Raw genomic sequence first — 24,682 nt, forward strand, 5'->3', positions numbered from 1 at the left:
ACCTCCCCTTATAGGGACCCCCTTATAGGGACCCCCTTATAGGGACCCCCCTTATAGGACCCCTTATAGGACCCCCCTTATAGGATTCTCCCTTATAGGACCCCCTTATAGGACCCCCTACAGGACCCCCCTCGCAGGGTCCCCCCCCGGGTGCCCCCCCACCTAACCCCCTCCCTTCCAGGCCCCGCCCGCCCCCCCCCCGCCCCCCCCCCCACAAAAACCATGAGCGCCCCGGAGCCGGGCTCGCGCCGGGGACCCGAGCGGCACCGGGAGCGGCACCGGGAGCAGGACCGGGGCCCCGGCGGCAGCGGGGGACGCGGAGATGCCGGCCACCGAGAAGGACCTGGCGGACGACGCGCCCTGGAAGCGCATCCAGCAGAACACCTTCACGCGCTGGTGCAACGAGCACCTCAAGTGCGTGCACAAGCGCGTGGGCAACCTGCAGACGGACCTGGGCGACGGGCTGCGCCTCATCGCCCTCCTCGAGGTGCTGAGCCAGAAGAAGCTGGGGCGCCGCTACAACGCCCGGCCCACCTTCCGCCAGATGCAGCTGGAGAACGTCTCGGTGGCCCTCGACTTCCTCGAGAGGGAGAACATCAAGCTGGTCTCCATCGGTCAGTGGGGGGGGCTTTTTATTTTGGGGGGGGGTCGGAATGTGGGGAGCCCTCCTAGGGGGGGTTTGCGGGGGTTGTGATGTAGGGACCCCTCCTGGGGCAGGGTTTGGGGGGGTCATAATGCAGGGACCCCTCCTAGGGGGCTTTTGGGGGGGGTCGGAATGCGGGGAGCCCTCCTGGGGGGGTTTGGGGTGTTTGTGATGTAGGGACCCCTCATAGCTGGGGGTTTGGGGGGGTCGGAATGCAGGGAGCCCTCCTAGGGGGGTTTGGGGGGGGGGTCGTAATGCGGGGAGCCCTCCTGGGGGGGTTATAGGGGGGTTGTAATGCAGGGAGCCCTCCTAGGGGGCTTTTGGGGGGGTCATAATGTGGGAAGCCCTCCTAGGGGGGTTATGGGGGTCGTAATGCAGGGTGCCCTCCTAGGGGGGCTTTTGGGGGGGGTCGTAATGCAGGGTGCCCTCCTAGGGGGGTTTGGGGGGGTTGTAATGCAGGGACCCCTCCTACGGGGAGTTTTGGGGGGTCATAATGTGGGGAGCCCTCCTAGGAGCGTTTACAGGGGGTTTGTGATGCAAGGACCCCATCCTGGGGGGGGTTGGGGGAGTTTGTGATGCAGGGACCTCTCCTGGGGGGGGTCTTGGGGGCATTGGAATGTGGGGAGCCCTCCTAGGGGCATTTATGGGGGGTTTGTGATGCAGGGACCCCCCCCCAGGGGGGATTTAGGGGGAGTTTGTAATGCAGGGACCCGTCCTGGGGGGCTTTGAGGGGGGGGGGTTGGAATGCGGGGAGCCCTCCTGGGGGGTTTGTGGGGGTCATAATGCAGGGACCCCCTCCTGGGGAGGGGTTTGGGGGGGGTTGTAATGCAGGGAGCCCTCCTGGGGGGGGGTTGGGGTGTTTGTGATGCAGGGACCCCCCCAGGGGGATTTAGGGGGAGTTCGTAATGCAGGGACCCCTCCTAGGGGGCTTTGAGGGGGGGGTTGGAATGTGGGGAGCCCTCCTGGGGGGGTTTGTGGGGGTCATAATGCAGGGACCCCCTCCTGGGGGAGTTTATGGGGGTTGTGATGCAGGGACCCCCTAGGGGGCAGTTTGGGGGGTCGTAATGTGGGGAGCCCTCCTGGGGGCGTTTACAGGGGGTCGTGATGCAGGGACCCCTCCTGGGGGGGTCTTGGGGGGTTGGAATGTGGGGAGCCCTCCTAGGGGAGTTTAGGGGGGGTTGTGATGCAGGGACCCCCCCCCCTCGGGGGGGGTTTGGGGTGTTTGTGATGCGGGGACCCCCTCCTAGGGGCATTTAGGGGGTGTTTGTAACGCAGGGACCCCTCTTGGAGGGGGTCTGGGGGGTTTTGGGGGGGGGGGTGTAATGTGGAGACCCCCCCCCAGGGGAGATTTAGGGGGTCATACATAACTCAGGGACCCCTCCTGGGGGGGTTAGGGGGAGTCTGAGATGGGGGAGACCCCCCAGAGGGGATTTGGGGGTCGGATGTAATGCAGGGACCCCCCCGGTGGGATTTTGGGGTGTGTTTGTGATGCAGGGACCCCCCAGGGGGGATTTAGGGGCAGGGACCCCTCCTGGGGGGGGCTGAGGGGGGGTCGTAACGTGGGGAGCCCTCCTGGGGGGGCTTGGGGGGAGTCTGAGATGGGGGGAGACCCCCTGGGGGGGGATTTGGGGGCATCCGTAATGTAGGGACCCCCCCCCGGGGGATTTAGGGAAGTCTAGGATGGGAGACCCCCCCCCCAGAGGGGATTTGGGGGGGGGGGGGTTCGTAATGCAAGGACCTCTGCTGGGGGGCTTTGGGGGGGGTTGTAATGCAGGGCCCCCCCAGGGTGATTTAGGGGGTGTCTGGGACAGGGGAGACCCCCCAGGAGGAATTTGGGGGTTCGTAGCATGGGGAGACCCCCCCACGAGGCGATTTAGGGGGTGTCTGGGATGCAGGGACCCCCCCGGGGGGCAATTTGAGGGGGGTGCCGTTAACGGGGACCCCCCGGGGGTGTTTTGGGAGCCCCGTTAATTGGGGACCCCCCCCTTGGGATGCATTTGGGGATCCCCTTAATGGGGGGGGGGGGGGGGCGCCCATATGGGGCTGCTTTGGGACCCCCCCCGCATTTCGGAGCCCCCCCCCCCAAGCTCACATTTCGGGACCCCCCCATTTTGGAGCCCCCCCCCCCGGGGGTCCCATTTCGGGACCCCCTTACTGGGGGCTCCTTTTGGGGCCCCCCCCCCCCCGGGCTTACATTTTGGGACCCCCCCCCCTTCCGGCCCTATAACAAAGGCGGGGGGGGGGGCCGGGGCCCGCTCCCAGCCCAGGAATGCGGGGGGGGGAGGGGGGGGCGGGGCCGGGGGGGGCACATCCCCCCCCCCGCATCCTGCCTGTGGCCGCCCCGATTTGGGGCTCCCTATAGGGGCTGGGGGGTCCTATAGGGGCTGGGGGGTCCCTATGGGGTGGGGGTCCCTATGGGGTGGGGGGTCTTAGAGGGGCCGGGGGGGGCCCTGGGAGGGTTCCTGTGGGGCGTTTTGGGGGGTGATGCGTATGGGGGCCCTATAGGGGGGCTCTGTGGGGCTGGGGGGACTGTAGGGGGTCTCTATAGGGGCTGGGGGGGGTCTCTATAGGGCCGGGGGCTCCCTATAGGGTGCGGGGGGGGGGCCTGTAGGGCATTGCTGGGGGGGGGGGGCCTATAGGGGCCCTATAGGGGGCTCTGTAGGGTAGGGGGGTCCCTATAGGGGACCCTATAGGGCCGGGGGTGCCCCTATAGGGGCTGGGGGCTCCCTATAGGGGCCGGGGGGGTCTTTATAAGGCCGGGGGGGCTCCCTATAGGGTGTTATTGTGGGGGTGGGTCTCTATGGGGGCCCTATAGGGCTGGGGGGGTCCCTATAGGGGTCCTTATGGGGCCGGGGGGGTCCTTATGGGACCGGGGGCTCCCTATAGGGACGGGGGGGTTCTATAGGGCCGGGGGGGGGGGGTCCCTATAGGGGGTTCCTGTGGGGTCCCCATTCCACGGAGGGGAGGGGGGAGGGGGAGGGGGAGGGGGAGGGGGGCGGGGGGGGGGCGGGGCCGTTTTTTGGGGGGGGGCGGGGCCCCGCCGGCGGCCGAGCCCAAATAAGGCCAAAAAATGCTGGCGCGGGGGGGCGGGGCCGGGGGCGGGGCCCATCCCCCCGGCCCTGCCCATCCCCCCCCGGCCCTGCCCATCCCCCCCCCCCCGGCCCTGCCCATCCCCCACCCACCCGGCCCTGCCCATCCCCCCCCGGCCCTGCCCATCCCCCCCCCCGGCCCTGCCCATCCCCCTCCGCGCCGCATCGCCCCCCCCCCCCAAATTCCCCCCCCCCCAGGTCCCTGTGTCCCCCCCCGGCCACCGCCACGTCCCCAAATCGCCGCCCCCCCCCCCCCCCCCCATGGCCCCGTCCTTGGGGTTCCCCCCGGTGTCCCCCCCGTGTCTTGGGGGTGCCCCCCCCCATCCCCGGTGTCCCCCCCACACCCCCCGTGTCCCCCACAGCTCCCCCACGCCCCCATACCCCCTATATCCCCCCCATACCCCCTATATCCCCCCCATACCCCCTATATCCCCCCCATACCCCCTCTATCCCCCCCATAGCCCCTATATCCCCCTCTATCCCCCCCATAGCCCCTATATCCCCCTATATGCCCCCCATACCCCCCATATCTCCCCTATATCCCCCCCATATCCCCCCATATCCCCCCCCCCATATCCCCCCCTATATCCCCCCCCATATCCCCCCTATATCCCCCCCATACCCCTATATCCCCCCCCATACCCCTATATCCCCCCCATACCCCCTATATCCCCCCCATACCCCCTATATCCCCCCATACCCCCTATATCCCCCCCATACCCCCCATATCCCCCTATATCCCCCCATACCCCCCATATCCCCCCATATCCCCCCCATACCCCCCATATCCCCCATACCCCCCATATCCCCCCATACCCCCCATATCCCCCCCATACCCCCCCATATCCCCCCCATACCCCCCATATCCCCCCATATCCCCCCATACCCCCCATATCCCCCCCATACCCCCTATATGCCCCCTATATCCCCCCCATACCCCTATATCCCCCCATAGCCCCTATATCCCCCCCATAGCCCCCCATACCCCCCATACCCCCTATATGCCCCCCATACCCCCCATATCCCCCCATACACCCCTATACCCCCTATATCCCCCCTGTAGCCCCACATCCCCCCCATGCCCCCCATACCCCCTCCCATCCTGCCATACCCCCGTATCTCCCCCTTGTACCCCCTGCATCCCCCTTATATCCCCCTTATACCCTCCTATACCCCCCACCCCCTTATATACCCCCACTCCCTATATTTCTCCCTATATAGCCATTACATCCTGCCATATCCCCGTTATATCCCCCCATACCTCCCTGTATCTCCCTACGTCCCCCCTATATCCCCCCTATATCCCCCTATCTTCCCCCATGTTCCCCTTACACCCCCTATATCCCCCTATATCCCCCCTATATCCCCCCTATATCCCCCCTATATCCCCCCTATATCCCCCTATATCCCCCCTATATCCCCCCTATATCCCCCCTATATCCCCCCTATATCCCCCCTATATCCCCCCTATATCCCCCCCCTATATCCCCCCTATATCCCCCTATATCCCCTATATCCCCCCTATATCCCCCCTATATCCCCCTATATCCCCCCTATATCCCCCCTATATCCCCCTATATCCCCCCTATATCCCCCCTATATCCCCCCTATCCCCTTATACCCCCCATATTTCCCCTTATATCGCTCTCACATCCTTGTCATGTCCCTCTTATATTCCCCCATATCCCCTTTATACCCCTTATATTTTTGTCTGTACCCCCTATATACCCTTATATATCCCGCCAATGTCCCCCGTATATCACCCCTATACCCCGCCAACCACCCCTATAGACAGCAAGGCGATCATGGATGGGAACCCGAAGCTAATCCTATATACGCCCCCCTCCAAACCCCCTTATGCCCCCTATACATCCCCTATGTGCCCCCCAATCCCCCCTATAGACAGCAAGGCGATCGTGGACGGGAACCTGAAGCTGATCCTGCACTACTCCACCCCTATACCCCCTTACACCCCCTCTAAACCCCCTATACACCCCCTATAGACCCCATAAAGACCCCCTATACGTGCCCTATACCCCCTATAGACAGCAAGGCGATCGTGGACGGGAACCTGAAGCTGATCCTGGGGCTGGTGTGGACGCTGATCCTGCACTACTCCACCCCTATACCCCCTTACAGCCCCGTAAATCCCCTATAGACCCCCTATACACCCCCTATACATCCGCTATACCTCCTATATGTCCCCTATACCCCCTATAGACAGCAAGGCGATCGTGGACGGGAACCTGAAGCTGATCCTGGGGCTGGTGTGGACGCTGATCCTGCACTACTCCGCCCCTATACCCCCTTACAGCCCCGTAAATCCCCTATAGACCCCCTATACACCCCCTATACATCCGCTATACCTCCTATATGTCCCCTATACCCCCTATAGACAGCAAGGCGATCGTGGACGGGAACCTGAAGCTGATCCTGGGGCTGGTGTGGATGCTGATCCTGCACTACTCCGCCCCTATACCCCCTTATACCCCTTTATACCCCCCTAAATCCCCTATACACCCCCTATAGACCCCCTATAGACCCCATAAAGACCCCCTATACGTGCCCTATACCCCCTATAGACAGCAAGGCGATCGTGGATGGGAACCTGAAGCTGATCCTGGGGTTGGTGTGGACGCTGATCCTGCACAACTCCGCCCCTATACCCCCTTATACCCCCTCTAAACCCCCTATAGACCCCCTATAGACCCCATAAAGACCCCGTATACGTGCCCTATACCCCCTATAGACAGCAAGGCGATCGTGGACGGGAACCTGAAGCTGATCCTGGGGCTGGTGTGGACGCTGATCCTGCACTACTCCGCCCCTATACCCCCTTATACCCCCCTAAACCCCCTATACACCCCCTATACATCCCCTAACCCCCCTATACATCCCCTATACCCCCTATACGTGCCCTATATCCCCTATAGACAGCAAGGCGATCGTGGACGGGAACCTGAAGCTGATCCTGGGGCTGGTGTGGACGCTGATCCTGCACTACTCTGCCCCTATACCCCCTTATACCCTCCTAAACCCCCTATACACCCCCTATAGACCCCATAAAGACCCCCTATATGTGCCCTATATCCCCTATAAACAGCAAGGCGATCGTGGACGGGAACCTGAAGCTGATCCTGGGGCTGGTGTGGACGCTGATCCTGCACTACTCCGCCCCTATACCCCCTTATACCCCCTCTAAACCCCCTAAATCCCCTATAGACCCCCTATAGACCCCATAAAGACCCCCTATACGTGCCCTATACCCCCTATAGACAGCAAGGCGATCGTGGACGGGAACCTGAAGCTGATCCTGGGGCTGGTGTGGACGCTGATCCTGCACTACTCCGCCCCTATACCCCCTTATACCCCCTCTAAACCCCCTAAATCCCCTATAGACCCCCTATAGACCCCATAAAGACCCCCTATACGTGCCCTATACCCCCTATAGACAGCAAGGCGATCGTGGACGGGAACCTGAAGCTGATCCTGGGGCTGGTGTGGACGCTGATCCTGCACTACTCTGCCCCTATACCCCCTTATACCCCCCTAAACCCCCTATACACCCCCTATAGACCCCATAAAGACCCCCTATATGTGCCCTATATCCCCTATAAACAGCAAGGCGATCGTGGACGGGAACCTGAAGCTGATCCTGGGGCTGGTGTGGACGCTGATCCTGCACTACTCCGCCCCTATACCCCCTTACACTGCCTTATACCCCCCTAAATCCCCTATACACCCCCTATACATCCCCTATACACCCTATACATGTCCTATACCCCCCTATAGACAGCAAGGCGATCGTGGACGGGAACCTGAAGCTGATCCTGGGGCTGGTGTGGACGCTGATCCTGCACTACTCCGCCCCTATACCCCCTTATACCCCCCTAAATCCCCTATACACCCCCTATACATCCCCTAAACCCCCTATACATGCCCTATACATCCCCTATACCCCCTATACGTGCCCTGTACCCCCTATAGACAGCAAGGCGATCGTGGACGGGAACCTGAAGCTGATCCTGGGGCTGGTGTGGACGCTGATCCTGCACTACTCCATCTCGATGCCCGTGTGGGAGGACGAGGACGAGGAGGAGGCGCGGCGGCAGACCCCGAAGCAGCGCCTGCTGGGCTGGATCCAGAACCGCCTGCCCCAGCTGCCCATCACCAACTTCAGCCGCGACTGGACCACGGGGCAGGCGCTGGGGGCCCTCGTCGACAGCTGTGCGCCAGGTCAGAGGGGCTAATTAACTAATTAGAATAATTAATTGGGGTGTATGGGGTCCTATGGGGAGATATGGGGTCATATGGGGTCATATGGGGTCATGGGGGGAGCTGCCCACCATCCAACTTCAGCCACAACTGGAGCAGCAGCTGGGTGCTGAGCACCCTCCTCGACAGGCACCAGGTCAGAGAAGTTAATTAATTAATGGGATTAGTTAATTAGGTCCTATGGGGTCCTAGGGGGAGATGTAGGGTCATACAGGGTCGTATGGGGTCATGGGGGGAGCTGCCCATCACCAACTTCAGCCACGACTGGACCAGCAGCTGGGTGCTGAGCACCCTCCTTAACAGCTGTGCACCTGGTGAGACGGGTTAATTAACGGGGAGTTAATTAATTGGGGTCCTATGGGGTCATATAGGGAGATAAGGGGTCCTATGGGGTCATGTAGGGAGATATGGGGTCATATAGGGTCATATGGGGGTAGTACAGGGGGATTGGGGATGGAAGGTGCTGGACACCCTGGTCAACAGCTGTGCGCCTGGCGAGTGGGGCTAATTAATTATTGGGGTTAATTAATTAGTGGGGCTAATTAATTAATGGGGTTAATTAATTAGTGGGGTTAATTGGGGACCATCACTGGGACTAGGGGGTGTGGGGTGTTCATCCCCAGGAGGGTCTCTGAGGATGTGTATGGGGTGGGGGGGGTCTATAGGGACATGGGGGGTCTCTGGGGATGTATATGGAGTCTGGGGTCTATAGGGACATGGGGGGGGGTTCTGGGGGTGTGTATGGGGTGGGGGGGTCTATAGGGACATGGGAAGGTCCCTATGGATGTGTATGGGGTGGGGGGGTCTATAGGGACATGGAAAGGTCCCTATGGATGTGTCTGGGGTCTGGGGGTCTATAGGGACACAGGGGGGTCTTTGGGGATATGTGTGGGGTGGGGGGTCTATAGGGACATGGAAAGGTCCCTATGGATGTGTATGGGCTCTGGAGGTCTATAGGGACATGGGGGTCCCTGAGGATGTACATGGGACATGGGGGTCTATAGGGACATGGGGGTCTGTAGGGGCACGGGGGGGTCTCTGGGGCTCTGTAGGGACACGGGGGGGTCTATAGGGACACAGAGGGGTCTTTGGGGATGTGTCTGGGATGGGGGTCTATAGGGACATGGAAAGGTCCCTGCGGATGTGTATGGGGTCTGGGGGTCTATAGGGACACGGAGGGGTCTTTGGGGATATGTGTGGGGTGGGGGGTCTATAGGGACATGGAAAGGTCCCTATGGATGTGTATGGGCTCTGGAGGTCTATAGGGACATGGGGGGTCCCTGAGGATGTACATGGGCCATGGGGGTCTATAGGGACATGGGGGTCTGTAGGAGCACAGGGGGGGCTCTGGAGGTCTATAGGGACACAGGGGGTCCCTGAGGATGTACGTGGGGTCGGGGGGTCTATAGGGACATGGGGGTCTGTAGGGACACGGGGGTCTCTGGGGCTCTGTAGGGACACGGGGGCTCTGGGGGCCCGCAGAGGGGTCCCTGAGGCCCCCCCCGACCCCCATTTCTCCCCCCCCCCCCCCCCCAGGGCTGTGCCCCGACTGGGAGAGCTGGGACCCGAGCCGCCCCGTGGAGAACGCGCGCGAGGCCATGCAGCAGGCGGACGAGTGGCTGGGCATCCCCCAGGTGGGCGGGGCTTGCGGCGGGTGGGCGGGGCTTGTGGCGGGTGGGCGGGGCTTGTGACAAGTGGGCGGGGCTTGCGGGGACACACCCTGACACCCCCCCCCCCCATGTGTCCCCCCCCCCCCCCCAAAAGGTGATCACCCCCGAGGAGATCGTGGACCCCAACGTGGACGAGCACTCGGTGATGACCTACCTGTCCCAGTTCCCCAAGGCCAAGCTCAAGCCCGGCGCCCCGCTGCGCCCCAAGCTCAACCCCAAAAAGGCGCGGGCGTACGGCCCCGGTGAGCGGGGGGGGGGCCGGGGGGCTGGGGGGGGTTTGGGGTAGGGGGGGGCTGGGGACCTAGGGGGTAAGTGGGGGGGTGGGTTTCTATAAGGTGAATGGGGGGGGGGTTGGGGTTGGTTTCTATAGGGCACAAGAGAAGACAGGGGCTCTATGGGGCAGACAGGGGGCTGGGTCCCTATGGGGTGGGTGGGGGTGCTGGGTTCCTATGGGGTAAATAGGGGGGTTTGGTTCCTATGGGGCAGGTGGAGAGCTCTGGTCCCTATGGGGCAGGAGGAGAGATGGGGGCTTTATGGGGCAGGAGCGGCCCCCAGGTCCCTATGGGGCAGGAGCGGCCCCCCAGGTCCCTATGGGGCAGATGGAGAGCTCTGGTCCCTATGGGGCAGGAGCGGCCCCCCAGGTCCCTATGGGGCAGGAGCTGCCCCCAGGTCCCTATGGGGCAGATGGAGAGCTCTGGTCCCTATGGGGCAGGAGCGGCCCCCCGGGTCCCTATGGGGCAGGAGGGGCCCCCCAGGTCCCTATGGGGCAGATGGAGAGCTCTGGATCCTGTGGGGCAGGAGCGGCCCCCCAGGTCCCTATGGGGCAGGAGCGGCCCCCGGGTCCCTATGGGGCAGGAGCAGCCCCCCAGGTCCCTATGGGGCAGGAGATGGCCCCCGGGTCCCTATGGGGCAGGAGCGGCCCCCCGGGTCCCTATGGGGCAGGAGACGGCCCCCGGGTCCCTATGGGGCAGGAGACGGCCCCCGGGTCCCTATGGGGCAGGAGATGGCCCCCCGGGTCCCTATGGGGCAGGAGCGGCCCCCGGGTCCCTATGGGGCAGGAGCGGCCCCCCAGGTCCCTATGGGGCAGGAGACGGCCCCCGGGTCCCTATGGGGCAGGAGACGGCCCCCGGGTCCCTATGGGGCAGGAGACGGCCCCCCGGGTCCCTATGGGGCAGGAGCGGCCCCCGGGTCCCTATGGGGCAGGAGACGGCCCCCGGGTCCCTATGGGGCAGGGAGACGGCCCCCCGGGTCCCTATGGGGCAGGAGACGGCCCCCGGGTCCCTATGGGGCAGGAGCAGCCCCAAGCAGCAGTGCCCATAGGCTCAGTAGGGATGCACAGGGGGCCCCGCGGGGGTTCCGCCCCATAGCCGCCCCGTAGCCGTGGGGCTGACGGCCGGGCCCCGCAGGCATCGAGCCGACGGGGAACGCGGTGAAGCAGCGCGCCGAGTTCACGGTGGAGACCATCAGCGCGGGGCAGGGCGACGTGCTCGTCTACGTGGAGGACCCCCGCCGGGCACCGCGAGGGAGGTCGGTGTGGGGTGGGATGTGGGGCAGGGGATGTGGGGCGGGATGCGTGGGGCAGGATATGGGGGCGGGATGTGGGGCAAGATAGGGGGCAGAGGGTGTGGGGCAGGATGTATGGGGCAAGATATGGGGCGGGATGTGGGGCAGGATTCGTGGGGTGGGATGTGTGGGGCAAGATAGGGGGCAGAGGGTGTGGGGCAGGATATATGGGGTGAGGTGTGGGGCAGGATATGTGGGGCAAGGTATGGGGTGGGATATGGGGCAGGGAATGTGGGGCAGGATATGTGGGGTGGGATGTGTGGGGCAAGATAGGGGGCAGAGGGTGTGGGGCAGGATATATGGGGCGGGATGTGGGGCAGGGGGTGTGGGGCAAGATATATGGGGCAGGGGGTGTGGGGCAGGCTGTGTGGGGCAGGATATGGGGCACGGTGTGGGGCAGGAGCCACAAGGACAGCCCTATGGGGCAGGCTGCGGGTACTTACGGGGTCCTAAAGGGTTTCCTAGGAGGCTTTTGGGGTCCCTGGGGGGGGACTTTAGGGTCCCCAGGGAGCTTTGGGGTCTGCTGGGAGGGTTTTGGGGGGCTTTGGGGTCCCCAGGGGAGTTTCGGGGTCTCTGGGGGAGGGGTTGGGGGAATTTGGGGTCCCCAGGGGGACTTTTAGGGTCACCGGGTGGGGAATTGGGGTCTCTGGGGGGGGGGGGGGTTGGAGGGCATTTTGGGGTCCCCAGGTGGGCTCCGTGGGGGGTTTTGGGGTCCCCAGGGGGGTTTTGGGGTCCCCAGGGGGTTTTGGGGTCCCCGGGGGCTCCCTGTGTGCTTTTGGGGTCCCCTGGGGGACTTCAAGATCCCCAGAGGGGTTTTGGGGGCTCTCTGTGGGGGTTTTTGGCTGGGTTTTGAGGTTCCCCAGAGGGGTTTTGGGGTCTCCGGGGGGGCTTCTTGTTTTGGGGTGCCCGGGGGGGGGGGGGTTTGGGGTGTCTGGGGGGGGGGGGTCTGACAGCCCCGTGCCCCCCTCCCCAGGCTAAGGTGGTGGCCAACAACGACAAGAACCGCACCTTCTCCGTCTCCTACGTCCCCAAAGTCACCGGCTTGCACAAGGTGGGCTCCGGGGGGGCTTTTGGGGCCCCCCGGGGGCTTTTGGGGCCCCCCGGGGGCTTTTTGGGGTCTCCTGGGGGCTTTGTGGGGTCTCCCGGGGGGTTTTAGGGGCCTCCCGGGGGCTTTTGGGGGCCTCCTGTGGGGTTCTGGGGTCTCTCAGAGGGTTTTGAGGTGCTTTTGCCCCCCCCTTGTTTTTTGGGGTGATTCTGGGGGGCCTCCGAGGTTTCTGGGGAGCTTTTTGGGGTCCTCGTGGGGTTTCGAGGTGGTTTTGGGGTCTTTTCTGAGGGTCTGGGCCCCCCCGTGAGGTTTTAGGGGGGTTGGGGCTCCCTGGGAGGTTTTTGAGGTGCTTTTTGCCCCCCCCGCGAAGATTTTGGGGTGGTTTTTGGTCCCCGTGAGGCTTTTGAGGCTCCCCACGGCGGTTTTGGGGCGGTTTTGGGGTGGTTTTGGGGCGGTTTTGGGCTCCCTCTGAGGTTATCGGGGTGCTTTCATCCCCCCCCCCCCGTGGTGGGGGCTCCCCACGAGGGTTTTGGGTTCCCCGTTGGGGCCCTGAGCTGCTTTTTGCCCCCCACGAGGATTTTGGGGCGGTTTTGGGCTCCCCGTGAGGTTTTTGGGGTGGTTTTGGGTCCCCCTAAATAGGATTTGGGGTGTTTCTGAACCCCCGTGAGGATTTTGGGGCGGTTTTGGGCTCCCCGTGAGGATTTTGGGGTGGTTTTGGGTCCCCCCAAGTAGGATTTGGGGTGTTTCCCCCCCCCCATGAGGTTCGTGGGGTGTTTCTGCCCCCCCCATGAACATTTTGGGGTGTTTTTAGCCTCCCTATGAGGATTTTGGGGCATTTTTGGCCCTTCTGCCATGGATTTTGGGGCAATTTGGGTCCCTCCACAAGGGATTTGGGGGTGTTTCCCCCCCCCCATAGGATTTGGGGTGTTTCTGACCCCCCCCCCCATGATGATTTTGGGGTGTTTCTGGCATCCCTGTGAGGATTTGGGGGGCATTTTTGGGCCCTCTGCCGTGGATTTTGGGGCGTTTTGGGGTGTTTCTGCCCCCCACCCCATGGGATTTGGGGTGTTCTGCCCCCCCGGTGATTTCGGGGTGTTTCTGCCCCCCCCCCCAAACATTTTGGTGCATTTTTAGCCCCCCCACGAGGATTTTGGGGCGTTTTTGGTCCCCTTGCCGTGGATTTTGGGGCGTTTTGGGGTGTTTCTGCCCCCCCACCCGATGGGATTTGGGGTGTTCTGCACCCCCTCGGTGATTTCGGGGTGTTTCTGCCGCGCCCCCCCCCCCCAACATTTTGGGGTGTTTTTAGCCTCCCTATGAGGTTTTTGGGGCCATTTTTGGTCCCTCTGCCATGGATTTTGGGGCGTTTTGGGGTGTTTCTGCCCCCCACCCTATGGGATTCGGGGTGTTCTGCCCCCCCCGGTGATTTTGGGGTGTTTCTGCCCCCCCCGTGAACATTTTGGGGCGTTTTTGGTTCCTCTGCCATGGATTTTGGGGGGATTTTGGTCCCTCTACCGTGGATTTTGGGGCGTTTCGGGGTGTTTCTGCCCCCCACCCCATGGGATTCGGGGTGTTCTGCCCCCCGGTGATTTCGGGGTGTTTCTGCCCCGCCCCCGTGAACATTTTGGGGCGTTTTTAGCCCCCCCCCACGAGGATTTTGGGGCGTTTTTGGTCCTTCTACCATGGATTTTGGGGCGTTTTTGGTCCCTCTGCCGTGGATTTTGGGGCGTTTCGGGGTGTTTCTGCCCCCCACCCGATGGGATTCGGGGTGTTCTGCCCCCCCGGTGATTTCGGGGTGCCCCCCCCCCCGCAGGTGACGGTGCTGTTCGCGGGCCAGCACATCGCCAAGAGCCCCTTCGAGGTGCAGGTGGGGCGCGCGGCGGGCGACGCCAGCCGGGTGACGGCGCAGGGCCCCGGCATCGAGCCCACCGGCAACGTGGCCAACAGGAGCACCCACTTCGACATCCTCACCGCCGGTGGGTCCGGGGGGTCCGGGGGGGCCTCTGGGGGGGGGGATAGAGGGTCCTGGGGGGGGGACTGAGGGTCCTAGGGGGCCTCTGGGGGGGATTTGGGGTCATGGGGGGATTTGGGGGGGTCATGGGGGGGGATTGGGGGTCATGGGGGGGGATTTGGGGGGTCCTGGGGGGCCTCTGGGGGGTCATGGGGGGATTGGGGGTCCTAGGGGGCCTCTGGGGGGCGATTGAGGGTCCTGGGGGGTTCTGAGGGGCCTTTGGGGGGTCCTGGGGGGGATTGGGGGTCCGGGGTGGTCCTGGGGGGGATTTGGGGGCCTTCGGGGGGAACTGGGAGGGCCTGGGGGGGATGGAGGGTCTGGGGGAGGCCTTTGGGGGGTCCTGGGGGGACTGAGGGTTCTAGGGGGCCTCTGGGGGGGATTTGGGGGTCCTGGGGGGATTTGGAGGGTCCTGGGGGGCCTTTGGGGGGTCCTGGGGGGGGGGGATTGGGGGTCCTGGGGGACTTTGGGGGGTCCTGGAGGGGGGAAATAGGGGGTCCTAGGGGGAACTGGAAGGGAATTGGGGGGTCCTGGGGGGCATGTGGGGCATCTGGGGGGGTCCTAGGGTGAACTGGAGGGGGACTGGGGGTTCTGGGGGGTCCTGGGGGGGTCTGGGGGGGTTCTTTGGGGCCATCCTTGGGGGAGCTGGGTGGTCCCGGGGGCACCTCGGGGTCATTTGGGGCCACCCTGGCTGACCCTGCAGTGACCCGACCCCCCCCCCGGGGGGAGGAGGGGGCAGCGTTTGGGGGAGGGGGTTCCCCCGTTTATTTCGGGGTACCCCTGACCCCCCCTCCATGTCCCCCCCCCCTCCAGGCGCGGGGCCGGGCGAGGTGGAGGTTTGGGTCGTGGACCCCAGCGGGCGCCGGGACACGGTGGAGGCGACGCTGGAGGCGCGGGGGGGACGGGGGGCCCAGCGCTGCACCTACCGCCCCCGCGCCGAGGGCCCCCACACCGTGCACGTCACCTTCGGGGGGGCCCCCATCCCCCGCAGCCCCTTCAGCGTGCACGTGGGGCAGGGTGAGACCCCCCCCCCCCCCCCCCCCCCCCCCCCCCCCCCCCCGGCGGGGGGTTGTGCCTCTGCCCCCCCGGTTTGGGGGGCTTTGTTCTGTCCGTTCTTCTGCGCCCCCCCCCCCAATTTGGGGGTCCTATCCTGTCCTAATGGGGGGGGGGCTCTATTCCTCTGCACCCCCAATTTGGGGGTCCTATCCTGTCCTAATGGGGGGCTCTATTCCTCTGCCCCCCCAATTTGGGGGTCTTTATCCTGTCCTAATGGGGGGGCTCTGAACCTCTGCCCCCCAATTTGGGGGTCTTTATTCTGTCCTAATGGGGGGCTCCGTTTCCCTGACCCCCAATTTGGGGGTCTTTATCCTCTGCTAATCTGGGGGGGGGGGGGGCTCTGAACCTCCGCCCCCAACTTGGGGGTCTTCATCCTGCCCTAATTTGGGGGTCTCTGCCCCTCACCCCTCCCCCAATTTGGGGGTCTTTATGCTGTATGAATTTGGGGGTCCCTGTTTATTTGCCCCCCAATTTGGGGGTCCTTATCCTGTACTAACGTGGGGGGCTCTGAGCCTCTGCCCCCCCAATTTGGGGATCTTATCCTGTCCTAAATTGGGGTCTCCATTCCTTTGCCCCCCCCCAATTTGGGGGACTTTATCCTGTTCTAATGGGGGGCTCCATTTCCCTGCCCCCCAATCTGGGGGTCTTCATCCTGCCCTAATTTGGGGGTCCCTGTTTATTTGCCCCCCCAATTTGGGGGTCTTTATCCTCTACTAATTTGGGGGGCTCTGAACCTCTGCCCCCACTTTGGGGGTCTTCATCCTGTCCTAATTTGGGGTCTCTGCCCCTCACCCCCCCCCCCCAATTTGGGGGTCTCCCCCCCCCCGGGGTCTCTCTGCTGCCTCCCCCCCCCCCCCGGGGGTCTCTCTGCCTCTGTCCCCCCCCATTCCGGGCTCTCTCTGTCCCCCCCCCAGCTCGGGGCTCTCTGTGCTTCGCGCCCCCCCTCGGGGGTCTCTGTGCTTCGCCCCCCGGGGCTGTGGGGTGCCCCCCCGGAGCCGCCTCTGTCTCTGTCCTGCTCCTTCCGCCCGCCTGTCCGGGGCGCCACGCGCTGACGGTACGGGGGGGCTGCGGGGGCTCTGGGACCCCCCTTGGGGTCTGGGGGCCCCCCTTAGTGGGTTTGGGGTCTCCTCCTATGGGGTTTGGGGTCCTCTTCCTTTTAGGTTTGGGTTTGGGGTCCCCCCCATTGGGTTTGGGGTCCCCCTACTATCAGATTTGGGGTCCCTTTTGGGTTTGGGGTCTCCTCCTGTGGGGTTTGGGGTCCTCTTCCTTTTAGGTTTGGGTTTGGGGTCCCCCTCCTATCAGATTTGGGGTCCCCCTCCTATCAGATTTGGGGTTCCCCCCCATTGGGTTTGGGGTCCCCTCCCCTTTTGGGTTTGGGGTCTCCTCCTATGGGGTTTGGGGTCCTCTTCCTTTTAGGTTTGGGTTTGGGGTCCCCCCATTGGGTTTGGGGTCCCCCTCCTATCAGGTTTGGGGTCCCCCCCATTGGGTTTGGGGTCCCCCTCCTATCAGATTTGGGGTCCCTTTTGGGTTTGGGGTCTCCTCCCTATTGGGTTTGGGGTCCCCCCATTGATTTTGGGGTTCCCCCCTTTTGGGTTTGGGGTCCCCCTCCTATCAGATTTGGGGTCCCCTTTGGGTTTGGGGCTCCCCCATTGATTTTGGGGCTCCCCCTTGTGGGTTTGGGGTCCCCTTCCTATCAGATTTGGGGTCCCCTCCCCTTGTGGGTTTGGGGTCTCCTCCTATTGGGTTTGGGGTCCCCCCCTTTTGCGTCCGGGTCCTCCTCCCTGTTGGGTTTGGGGTCCCTTAGGTTTGGGGACCCCCATAAATTGGGGCTGATTCCTCCAAGACTGGGGACAATCCCCCACAGACCGGGGGCGATCCCCCCCCCCCGTTGGGGACAATTCCCCTACAGCTTGGGGACGGTGCCCCCCTCTCCTGCAGCACCCCAGGGGTGGGTTTTGGGGTCCGTCCCCCCACCCCAAGGAGTTTTGGGGTCCCCCACTGGGGTTTTGGGTTCCCTGTCAGGGCTTTGGGGTCTCCCCATGGGGTTCTGGGGTTTTCCCCCATGGGGTTTTGGGGTCTGTCCTTCCACCCCATGGGGTTTTGGGGGTTCCCCCCAGGATTTTGGGGGGTTCCCCAGGGTTTTGGGGTCCCCCGCTGGGATTTTGGGGTCGGTCCCCGCATCCCACTGGGGTTTTGGGGTTCCCTACCAGGATTTTGGGGTCCCCCACAGGGTTTTGAGGTTCCCCTAGGAGGATTTTGGGGTTTCTCGTGGGGTTTTGGGGTTCCCTGCCAGGATTTTGGGGTTTCCCCCTTGGGGTTTTAGGTTTCCCCCAGGATTTTGGGGTTCCCTCATGGGGTTTTGGGGTCCCCCACTGGGGTTTTGGGGTCTGTCCCCTCACCCCATTGGGGTTTTTGGGCTTCCCCTGTGGGCTTTTTAGGTTCCCCATGGGGTTTTGTGGTTTCCCCTAGGATTTTGGGGTCCCCCATGGGGTTTTAGGGCTCCCCCCAGGATTTTAGGTTTCCCTGTGGGGTTTTAGGGTTCCCCTATGGGATTTTAGGTTTCTTCCCATGGGGTTTTTGAGGTTCCCAGCCAGGATTTTGGGGTCCCCCTTGGGGGTTTTAGGTTTCCCACGGGATTTTGGGTTTCCCCCTGGGTTTTGGGGTTCCCCCAGGATTTTGGGGTCCCCCATGGGGTTTTAGGGTTCCCCTATGGGATTTTAGGTTTCTTCCCATGGGGTTTTTGAGGTTCTCTGCCAGGATTTTGGGGTCCCCCTTGGGGGTTTTAAGTTCCCCATGGGATTTTGGGGTTTCCCCCTAGGTTTTTAGGTTTCCCCCAGGATTTTGGCGTCCCCCATGGGATTTTGGGGTTTCCCCCTAGGATTTTAGGTTCCCCCCAGGATTTTGGGGTCCCCCATGGGGTTTTGGGGTCCCCCCAGGATTTTAGGTTTCCCTGTGGGGTTTTAGGGTTCCCTATGGGATTTTAGGTTTCTTCCCATGGGGTTTTTGAGGTTCTCTGCCAGGATTTTGGGGTCCCCCTTGGGGGTTTTAAGTTCCCCATGGGATTTTGGGGTTTCCCCCTAGGTTTTTAGGTTTCCCCATGGGGTTTTTAGGTTTCCCCCAGGATTTTGGGGTCCCCCATGGGGTTTTAGGGTTCCCCTATGGGATTTTAGGTTTCTTCCCATGGGTTTTTTGAGGTTCCCAGCCAGGATTTTGGGGTCCCCCTTGGGGGTTTTAGGTTTCCCCGGGATTTTGGGTTTCCCCCCTGGGTTTTGGGGTTCCCCCCAGGATTTTGGGGTCCCCCATGGGGTTTTAGGGTTCCCCTATGGGATTTTAGGTTTCGTCCCATGGGGTTTTTGAGGTTCCCTGCCAGGATTTTGGGGTTCCCCATGGGGTTTTGGGGTTCCCCATGGGGTTTTGGGGTCCCCCCAGGATTTTAGGTTCCCCTGTGGGGTTTTAGGGTTCCCCTATGGGGTTTTGGAGGTTCCCTGCCAGGATTTTGGGGTCCCCCTTGGGGGTTTTAGGTTTCCCACGGGATTTTGGGTTTCCCCCTGGGTTTTGGGGTTTCCCCCAGGATTTTGGGGGTTTCCCCGGGTTTTGACCCCCCGTCCCCGTCCCCGCAGCCTGCAACCCGTCGGCGTGCCGCGCGGTGGGGAGGGGCTGCAGCCCAAGGGGCTGCGGGTGAAGGAGCCGGCCGACTTCAAGGTCTACACCAAGGGCGCCGGCAGCGGCGAGCTCAAGGTCACCGTCAAGGGGCCCAGTGAGTCCGGGGGGCTTTTGGGGGGGTTTGGGGGTCCCTGGGGGGGGGGGGTTGGGGGTCCCTGGGGGGGGGTTGGGGGTCCTTGGGGTCACTTTGGGGTCCCTGGGGGGTTTGGAGGGGCTTTGGGGGGGCTTTTGGGGATCCCTGGGGGATTTGGGGGGGTGGGGGGCACGGTTGGGGGTCCCTGGGGGGGGTTGGGGGTCCCTGGGTGGGGTTGGGGGTCCTTGGGGTCACTTTGGGGGTCCCTGGGGACACTTCGGGGGTCCCTGGGGGGTTTGGGGGGGCTTTTGGGGGGCTTTTGGGGGTCCCTGGGGGATTTGGGGGGCGGGCGCACGGGTGGGGGTCCCTGGGGGGGGTTTGGGGGTCCCTGGGGGGGGTTGGGGGTCCTTGGGGACACTTTGGGGGTCCCTGGGGGATTTGGGGGGAGCTTTGGGGGGGCTTTTGGGGGTCCCTGGGGGATTTGGGGGAGCTTTGGGGGGCTTTTGGGGGTCTTTAGGGGAATTTTGGGGGTCCCTGGGAGGGTTTGGGGAGCTTAGGGGGGATTTTGAGGGTCCTTGGGGGGATTTTGGGGGTTCCTGGGGGGTCCGTGGGGGCTTTTTGGGGTTCCCTGATGGTCTGGGGGACACTGGGGGGGGTTGAGGGGTTCCTGGGGGGTCTGGGGGGACTTTGGGGGTCTCTGGGGGGTTCCTGGGGGTGCTTGGGGGAGGGGTCATTGGGGACATTTTTGGGGTTCTTGGGGGTCCTTGGGGACATTTTGGGGGTTCCTGGGGGTGCTTGGGGGAGGGGTCCTTGGGGACATTTTGGGGGGGGGTCCTTGGGGACATTTTCGGGGGTCCCTGGGGGTATTTTGGGGTTCCTTGGGGACGTTTTGATGGATTCTTAATGGGTCCCTGGGGCCACAGCAATGGGGGGCACAGAAGGGGTCTGGGGGCTGTGGGGGGGTCCTGGGGGTCCCTGGGGGTATTTTTGGGGTCCCTGGGGATATTTTTGGGGTCCCTGGGGCCTTTTTGTGTGCCCCTGGGGGTGTTTTGGGGATGCTCGGCGAGGCCCCGGGGCCGCAGCAGCGGGGTGTGGGGGGCCGCACACGGAAGGGGGTCCCGGGGGGGTCTAAGGGGGGTCTGGGGGTGTTGCCCCCCTCTGACCCCCCCCCGACAGAGGGCCTGGAGGCGGTGAAGCAGAAGGACCTCGGCGACGGCGTCTTCGCCTTCGAGTACCTGCCCTCGGCCCCCGGCACCTACACGGTGACGGTGACCTGGGGGGGCCAGCACGTGCCCCGCGGGTGAGTTTAGGGGTCCGGGGGGGGTCCCCGTTTTATAACGCCCCCCCCTTAACCCCCCCCCCGGTGTCGTCCCCAGGCCTTTCGAGGTGCAGGTGGCCCCCGAGGGCGGCAGCCAAGGTTCGGGCCTGGGGGCCCGGGCTGGAGGGCGGCGTGGTGGGGAAGGCGGCCGAGTTCCTGGTCGAGGCGCTGGGAGACGACGTGGGCACGCTGGGTGAGGGCTGGGGGGTTGGGGGGGGGGGGTCGTGGGGGGCTGGGGGGGTCATGGGGGGGGGCGGCTGGGGGGTCGGGGGGGCTGGGGGGTCTGCAAGGCGATGTGGGCACGCTGGGTGAGGGCTGGGGGGGTCGGGGGGGGCTGGGGGGGTCATGGGGGGGTCATGGGGGGGCGGCTGGGGGGTCGTGGGGGGGCTGGGGGGGGTCATGGGGGGGCTGGGGGGGTCGTGGGGGGGTTTGGGGGGGTTGGGGGGGCTGGGGTCTTCTGGGAGGGGGGTTGGGGGGGTTGGGGGGGTCTGCAAGGCGATGTGGGCACACTGGGTGAGGGCTGGGGGGGTCGTGGGGGGGCTGGGGGGGTCGTGGGGGGGGGGTTTGGGGGGGTTGGGGGGGGCTGGGGTCTTCTGGGAGGGGGGTTGGGGGGGTCTGCAAGGCGATGTGGGCGTGCTGGGGGGGGTTCTGGGGGGGTTGTGGGGGTCTGGGGGGGCTGGGGTGGTCGTGGGGGGCGGCTGGGGGAGTCGTGGGGGGGGGGTTTGGGGGGGTTGGGGGGGCTGGGGGGGTCGTGGGGGGGCGGCTGGGGGGTCGTGGGGGGTTTGGGGGTGTTGGGGGGGCTGGGGTCTTCTGGGAGGGGGGTTGGGGGGGTCTGCAAGGCGATGTGGGCACGCTGGGGGGGGATTCTGGGTCGTGGGGAGGGGCTGGGGGGGTCGTGGGGGGGATTTGGGGGGGTTGGGGGGCTGGGGTCTTCTGGGAGGGGGTTGGGGGGTTTGAGGGGGTGTGGGGTCTTCTGGGGGGGGTTCTGGGGGGTTGGGGGGGTCGTGGGGGGGGCTAGGGTCTCTTGGGAGGGGGGTTGGGGGGGTCGTTGGGGGGGGTCGGGGTGTTCTGGGAGGGGGGTGGGGGTCTTCTGGGGGGGCTGGGGGGATTTCTGGGGGGTTGGGGGCGTCTGGGGGGCTTCTGGTGGGGCTGGGGTCTTCTGGGGGGTTGGAGGGGGTCAGGGGTCTGCTGGGGGGGTTCTGGGGGGGCTGGAGGGGTCTTCTGGGGGGGTCTGGGGTCTTTTGGGAGGGGGCTTGGGGGGTCTGGGGTCTTCTGGGGGGCTGGGGGGGTCAGGGTCCCATTTTGAAGAGATTTGGGGGCCAGTTCAGGAGTTTTTGGTGGCATTTGGCTCTATTTCGGGAGTATTTTGGGGTATTTGGGGTTGTTTCAGGAGTATTTTGGGGCATTTGGCTCTATTTCAGTGTTTTCTGGTGGCATTTGGGACCATTTCAGGAGCTTTTTGGGGGATTTGTCTCTATTTTAGGAGTTTTTTTGGGGGAGGTTGTCTCTATTTTAGGGGTTTTTTGGGGGAGTTTGTCTCTATTTTAGGAGTTTTTTTGGGGGAGTTTGTCTCTATTTTAGGAGTTTTTTTTTTGGGGGAGGTTGTCTCTATTTTAGGAGTTTTTTGGGGGAGTTTGTCTCTATTTTAGGAGTTTTTTTGGGGGGAGGTTGTCTCTATTTTAGGAGTTTTTTTGGGGGGAGTTTGTCTCTATTTTAGGAGTTTTTTTGGGGGAGTTTGTCTATTTTAGGAGGTTTTTGGGGGCTTTTGGCTCTATTTTAGGAGTTTTTCGGGAGGGATTTGTCTCTATTTCAGGGGTATTTTGGGGGGACTTGGGGCCGTTTCAGGACAACCCCCTGCCTCGGGGCTCACCCCCGTGTCCCCCCCAGGTTTCTCGGTGGAGGGCCCCTCGCAGGCCAAGATCGAGTGCGACGACCACGGGGACGGATCCTGCGCCGTGCGCTACTGGCCCACGGAGCCGGGCGAGTACGCGGTGCACGTGCTGTGCGACGGCGACGACATCGCCCGCAGCCCCTTCATGGCCGACGTGCGGCCCGCCGCCCGCGACAGCTTCCCCGAAAAGGTCAGCGCCCCCCGGGACCCCCCTTAATTTTTTTGGGGTGTCCCCCTTTTTTGGGGTGTCGCCCCCTCTTTTTGGGGTGTCACCCCCCTTTGTTCCTACCCCTTCATGGCCGACGTGTGGCCCACAGCCCATGACAGCTTCCCCGAAAAGGTCAGCGCCCCCCAGGACCCCCCTTTAATTTTTTTGGGGTGTCCCCCTTTTTTGGGGTGTCACCCCCACCCCCTCCCTGCCCCTATCACGGCTGATGTGCGCCCTGCCGCCCACAACAGCTTCCCCAACAAGGTGGAGACCCCCCCCCCATTTGCCCCCACTTCTTATTTTGGGGTGTCCCTTCTTATTTTGTGATGTTCCCCCTCTTTTGGGGTCCCCCCTCATTTTTTTGGGGGTGTCCCCCTGGGATCACCCCCTTTGTCCCCACCCTTTCATGGCTGACATCCTCCCCACTGCCCACGCCAGCTCCCCCAGCAAGGTGAGGACCCCCCATTTATTTTTTTGGGCTGCCCCCCCCGTATCGTCCCCCCTTTTTTTTTGGGGTGTCCCCCTTATTTTTTGGGGTGTCCCTCTCAGTGTCACCCCCATGTCCCCCCCGAACCCCTTCATGGCCGACCTGCTCCCCCCTGCCCACACCAGCTCCCCGACAAGGTGAGGACCTCCCCCTTTATTTTTTTGGGGTGCCCTCCCTGTGTCCCCCCCCCCCCCATTTTTTGGGGGGGTGTCCCCCCCCCTTATTTTTCTGGGGTGTTCTCTCCTTTTTGGGATTGTCACCCCCGTGTCCCCCCACCCCCTTTCACGGCCGACCTGCTCCTCGCCGCCCGCTCCCCCAGGGTTTCTTTTTCTTTATTTTGTTGCTATTTACTGATATTTAATTTTTTTGGGGTGCCCCCCCAGGTGAAGGCGCACGGGCCGGGGCTGGAGCGCAGCGGGGTGGCGGTGAACAAGGCGGCCGAGTTCACCGTGGACGCCAAGAGCGGGGGCAAGGGGCCCCTCAAAGTGCAGATGAAGGTGGGGGGGGGGTCCCGGCGGTCTTGGGGGGTCCCTGGGGGTTTTGGGGGGGGGTCTGTGGGGGTCTTCGGGGTGTCCCGGGGGATTTGGGAGGGTTCCTGGGGGGTCTCGGGGGAGGTCCCTGGGGGATTTTGGAGGTCGGGGGGTTCTTGGGGTTTTTGGGGGGTGTGTGGTGGTCTTGGGGGGTTCCCTGGGGGATTTGGGAGGGTCCTGGGGGGATTTGGGGGGTTTTTGGGGGGTCCTTGGGGGATTTGGGAGGATTCTTGGGGTTTTGGGGGTCCTTGGGGGGGGGGGGGTCCCTAGGGGATTTGGGAGGGTCCCCAGGGGTCTTGGGGGGGGAATTCTTGGAGTTTTTGGGGGGTCCCTGGGGGTCTTGGGGGGATTCTTGGGGTTTTTGGGGGGGGGGGGGTCTTGAGGGGTCCCTGGGGGATTTTGGAGGGTCTCTGGGGGTCTTGGGGGGATTCTTGGGGTTTTTGGGGGGGTCTTGGGGGGGTACCTGGGGGTCTTAGGGGGATTCTTGGGGTTTTTGGGGGGGTCTTGGGGGGATTCTTGGGGTCCCTGGGGGGTCTGGGAGGGGTCTGTGGAGGTATTGTGGGGGAACCCCTGGGGGTTTTGGGGGGATTCCTGTTTTTTTGGGGGGGGGGGGGGGGGTCTGTGAGGGTCTTGGGGATCCTGTGGGAGTTTTGGGGGGTCCCTGGGGGTCTCGGGGGGGGGGGGATTCCTGGGGGTTTTGGGGGGGGGTTCTGTGGAAGGCGGCCCTTTGGGGTGGGGTCTGGGGACGTTCGGGGCGCCGGGTGACGTTGGGGGTCCCGGTGCGCCCCCAGGACGCGGACGGCAGCCCGGTGGAGGTGTCGGTGAAGGACAACGGGAACGGCACCTACAGCTGCTCCTACCTGCCCAGGAAGCCCGTCAAGCACACGGCCATGGTGTCCTGGGGGGCGTCAACATCCCCCAGAGCCCCTTCCGGGTGAGCCCCAAAAAACCCCCCGGGACCCCCAAAAAACCCCCTCGGGACACCCAAAAAAAACCCCCTCGGGACACCCAAAAAAAACCCCTCGGGACACCCAAAAAACCCCCTCGGGACACCCAAAAAAACCCCCTCGGGACACCCAAAAAAAACCCCCCGGGACCCCAAAAAACCCCCGGGACCCCAAAAAACCCCCTTGGGACCCCCCAAAAAAAACCCCCCGGGACCCCAA

The 24,682-nt window shown here is 63.8% G+C and overlaps 1 protein-coding gene across 1 annotated transcript in view; it reads left to right on the forward strand.

The window, feature by feature from the left end:
* Positions 1 to 228: 228 nt before the first annotated feature.
* FLNA (filamin A) overlaps positions 229 to 24,682 on the forward strand; it is a 74,723-nt gene continuing 50,269 nt past the window's right edge. Inside the window, 17 exon segments of the mRNA XM_066984666.1 lie at positions 229 to 614; positions 7,720 to 7,968; positions 9,544 to 9,641; positions 9,772 to 9,919; positions 11,084 to 11,208; positions 12,214 to 12,291; positions 14,096 to 14,258; positions 15,104 to 15,307; positions 18,967 to 19,002; positions 19,005 to 19,103; positions 20,259 to 20,382; positions 20,459 to 20,494; positions 20,496 to 20,593; positions 22,288 to 22,481; positions 23,370 to 23,483; positions 24,308 to 24,416; positions 24,419 to 24,450. Of these exon segments, the coding sequence (XP_066840767.1) occupies positions 323 to 614; positions 7,720 to 7,968; positions 9,544 to 9,641; positions 9,772 to 9,919; positions 11,084 to 11,208; positions 12,214 to 12,291; positions 14,096 to 14,258; positions 15,104 to 15,307; positions 18,967 to 19,002; positions 19,005 to 19,103; positions 20,259 to 20,382; positions 20,459 to 20,494; positions 20,496 to 20,593; positions 22,288 to 22,481; positions 23,370 to 23,483; positions 24,308 to 24,416; positions 24,419 to 24,450 (2,199 nt within the window). The 5' untranslated portion in view covers positions 229 to 322.

The sequence above is a fragment of the Anser cygnoides genome, chromosome 29 (genome assembly GCF_040182565.1).
Source record: "Anser cygnoides isolate HZ-2024a breed goose chromosome 29, Taihu_goose_T2T_genome, whole genome shotgun sequence".
Lineage (NCBI taxonomy): Eukaryota > Metazoa > Chordata > Aves > Anseriformes > Anatidae > Anser > Anser cygnoides.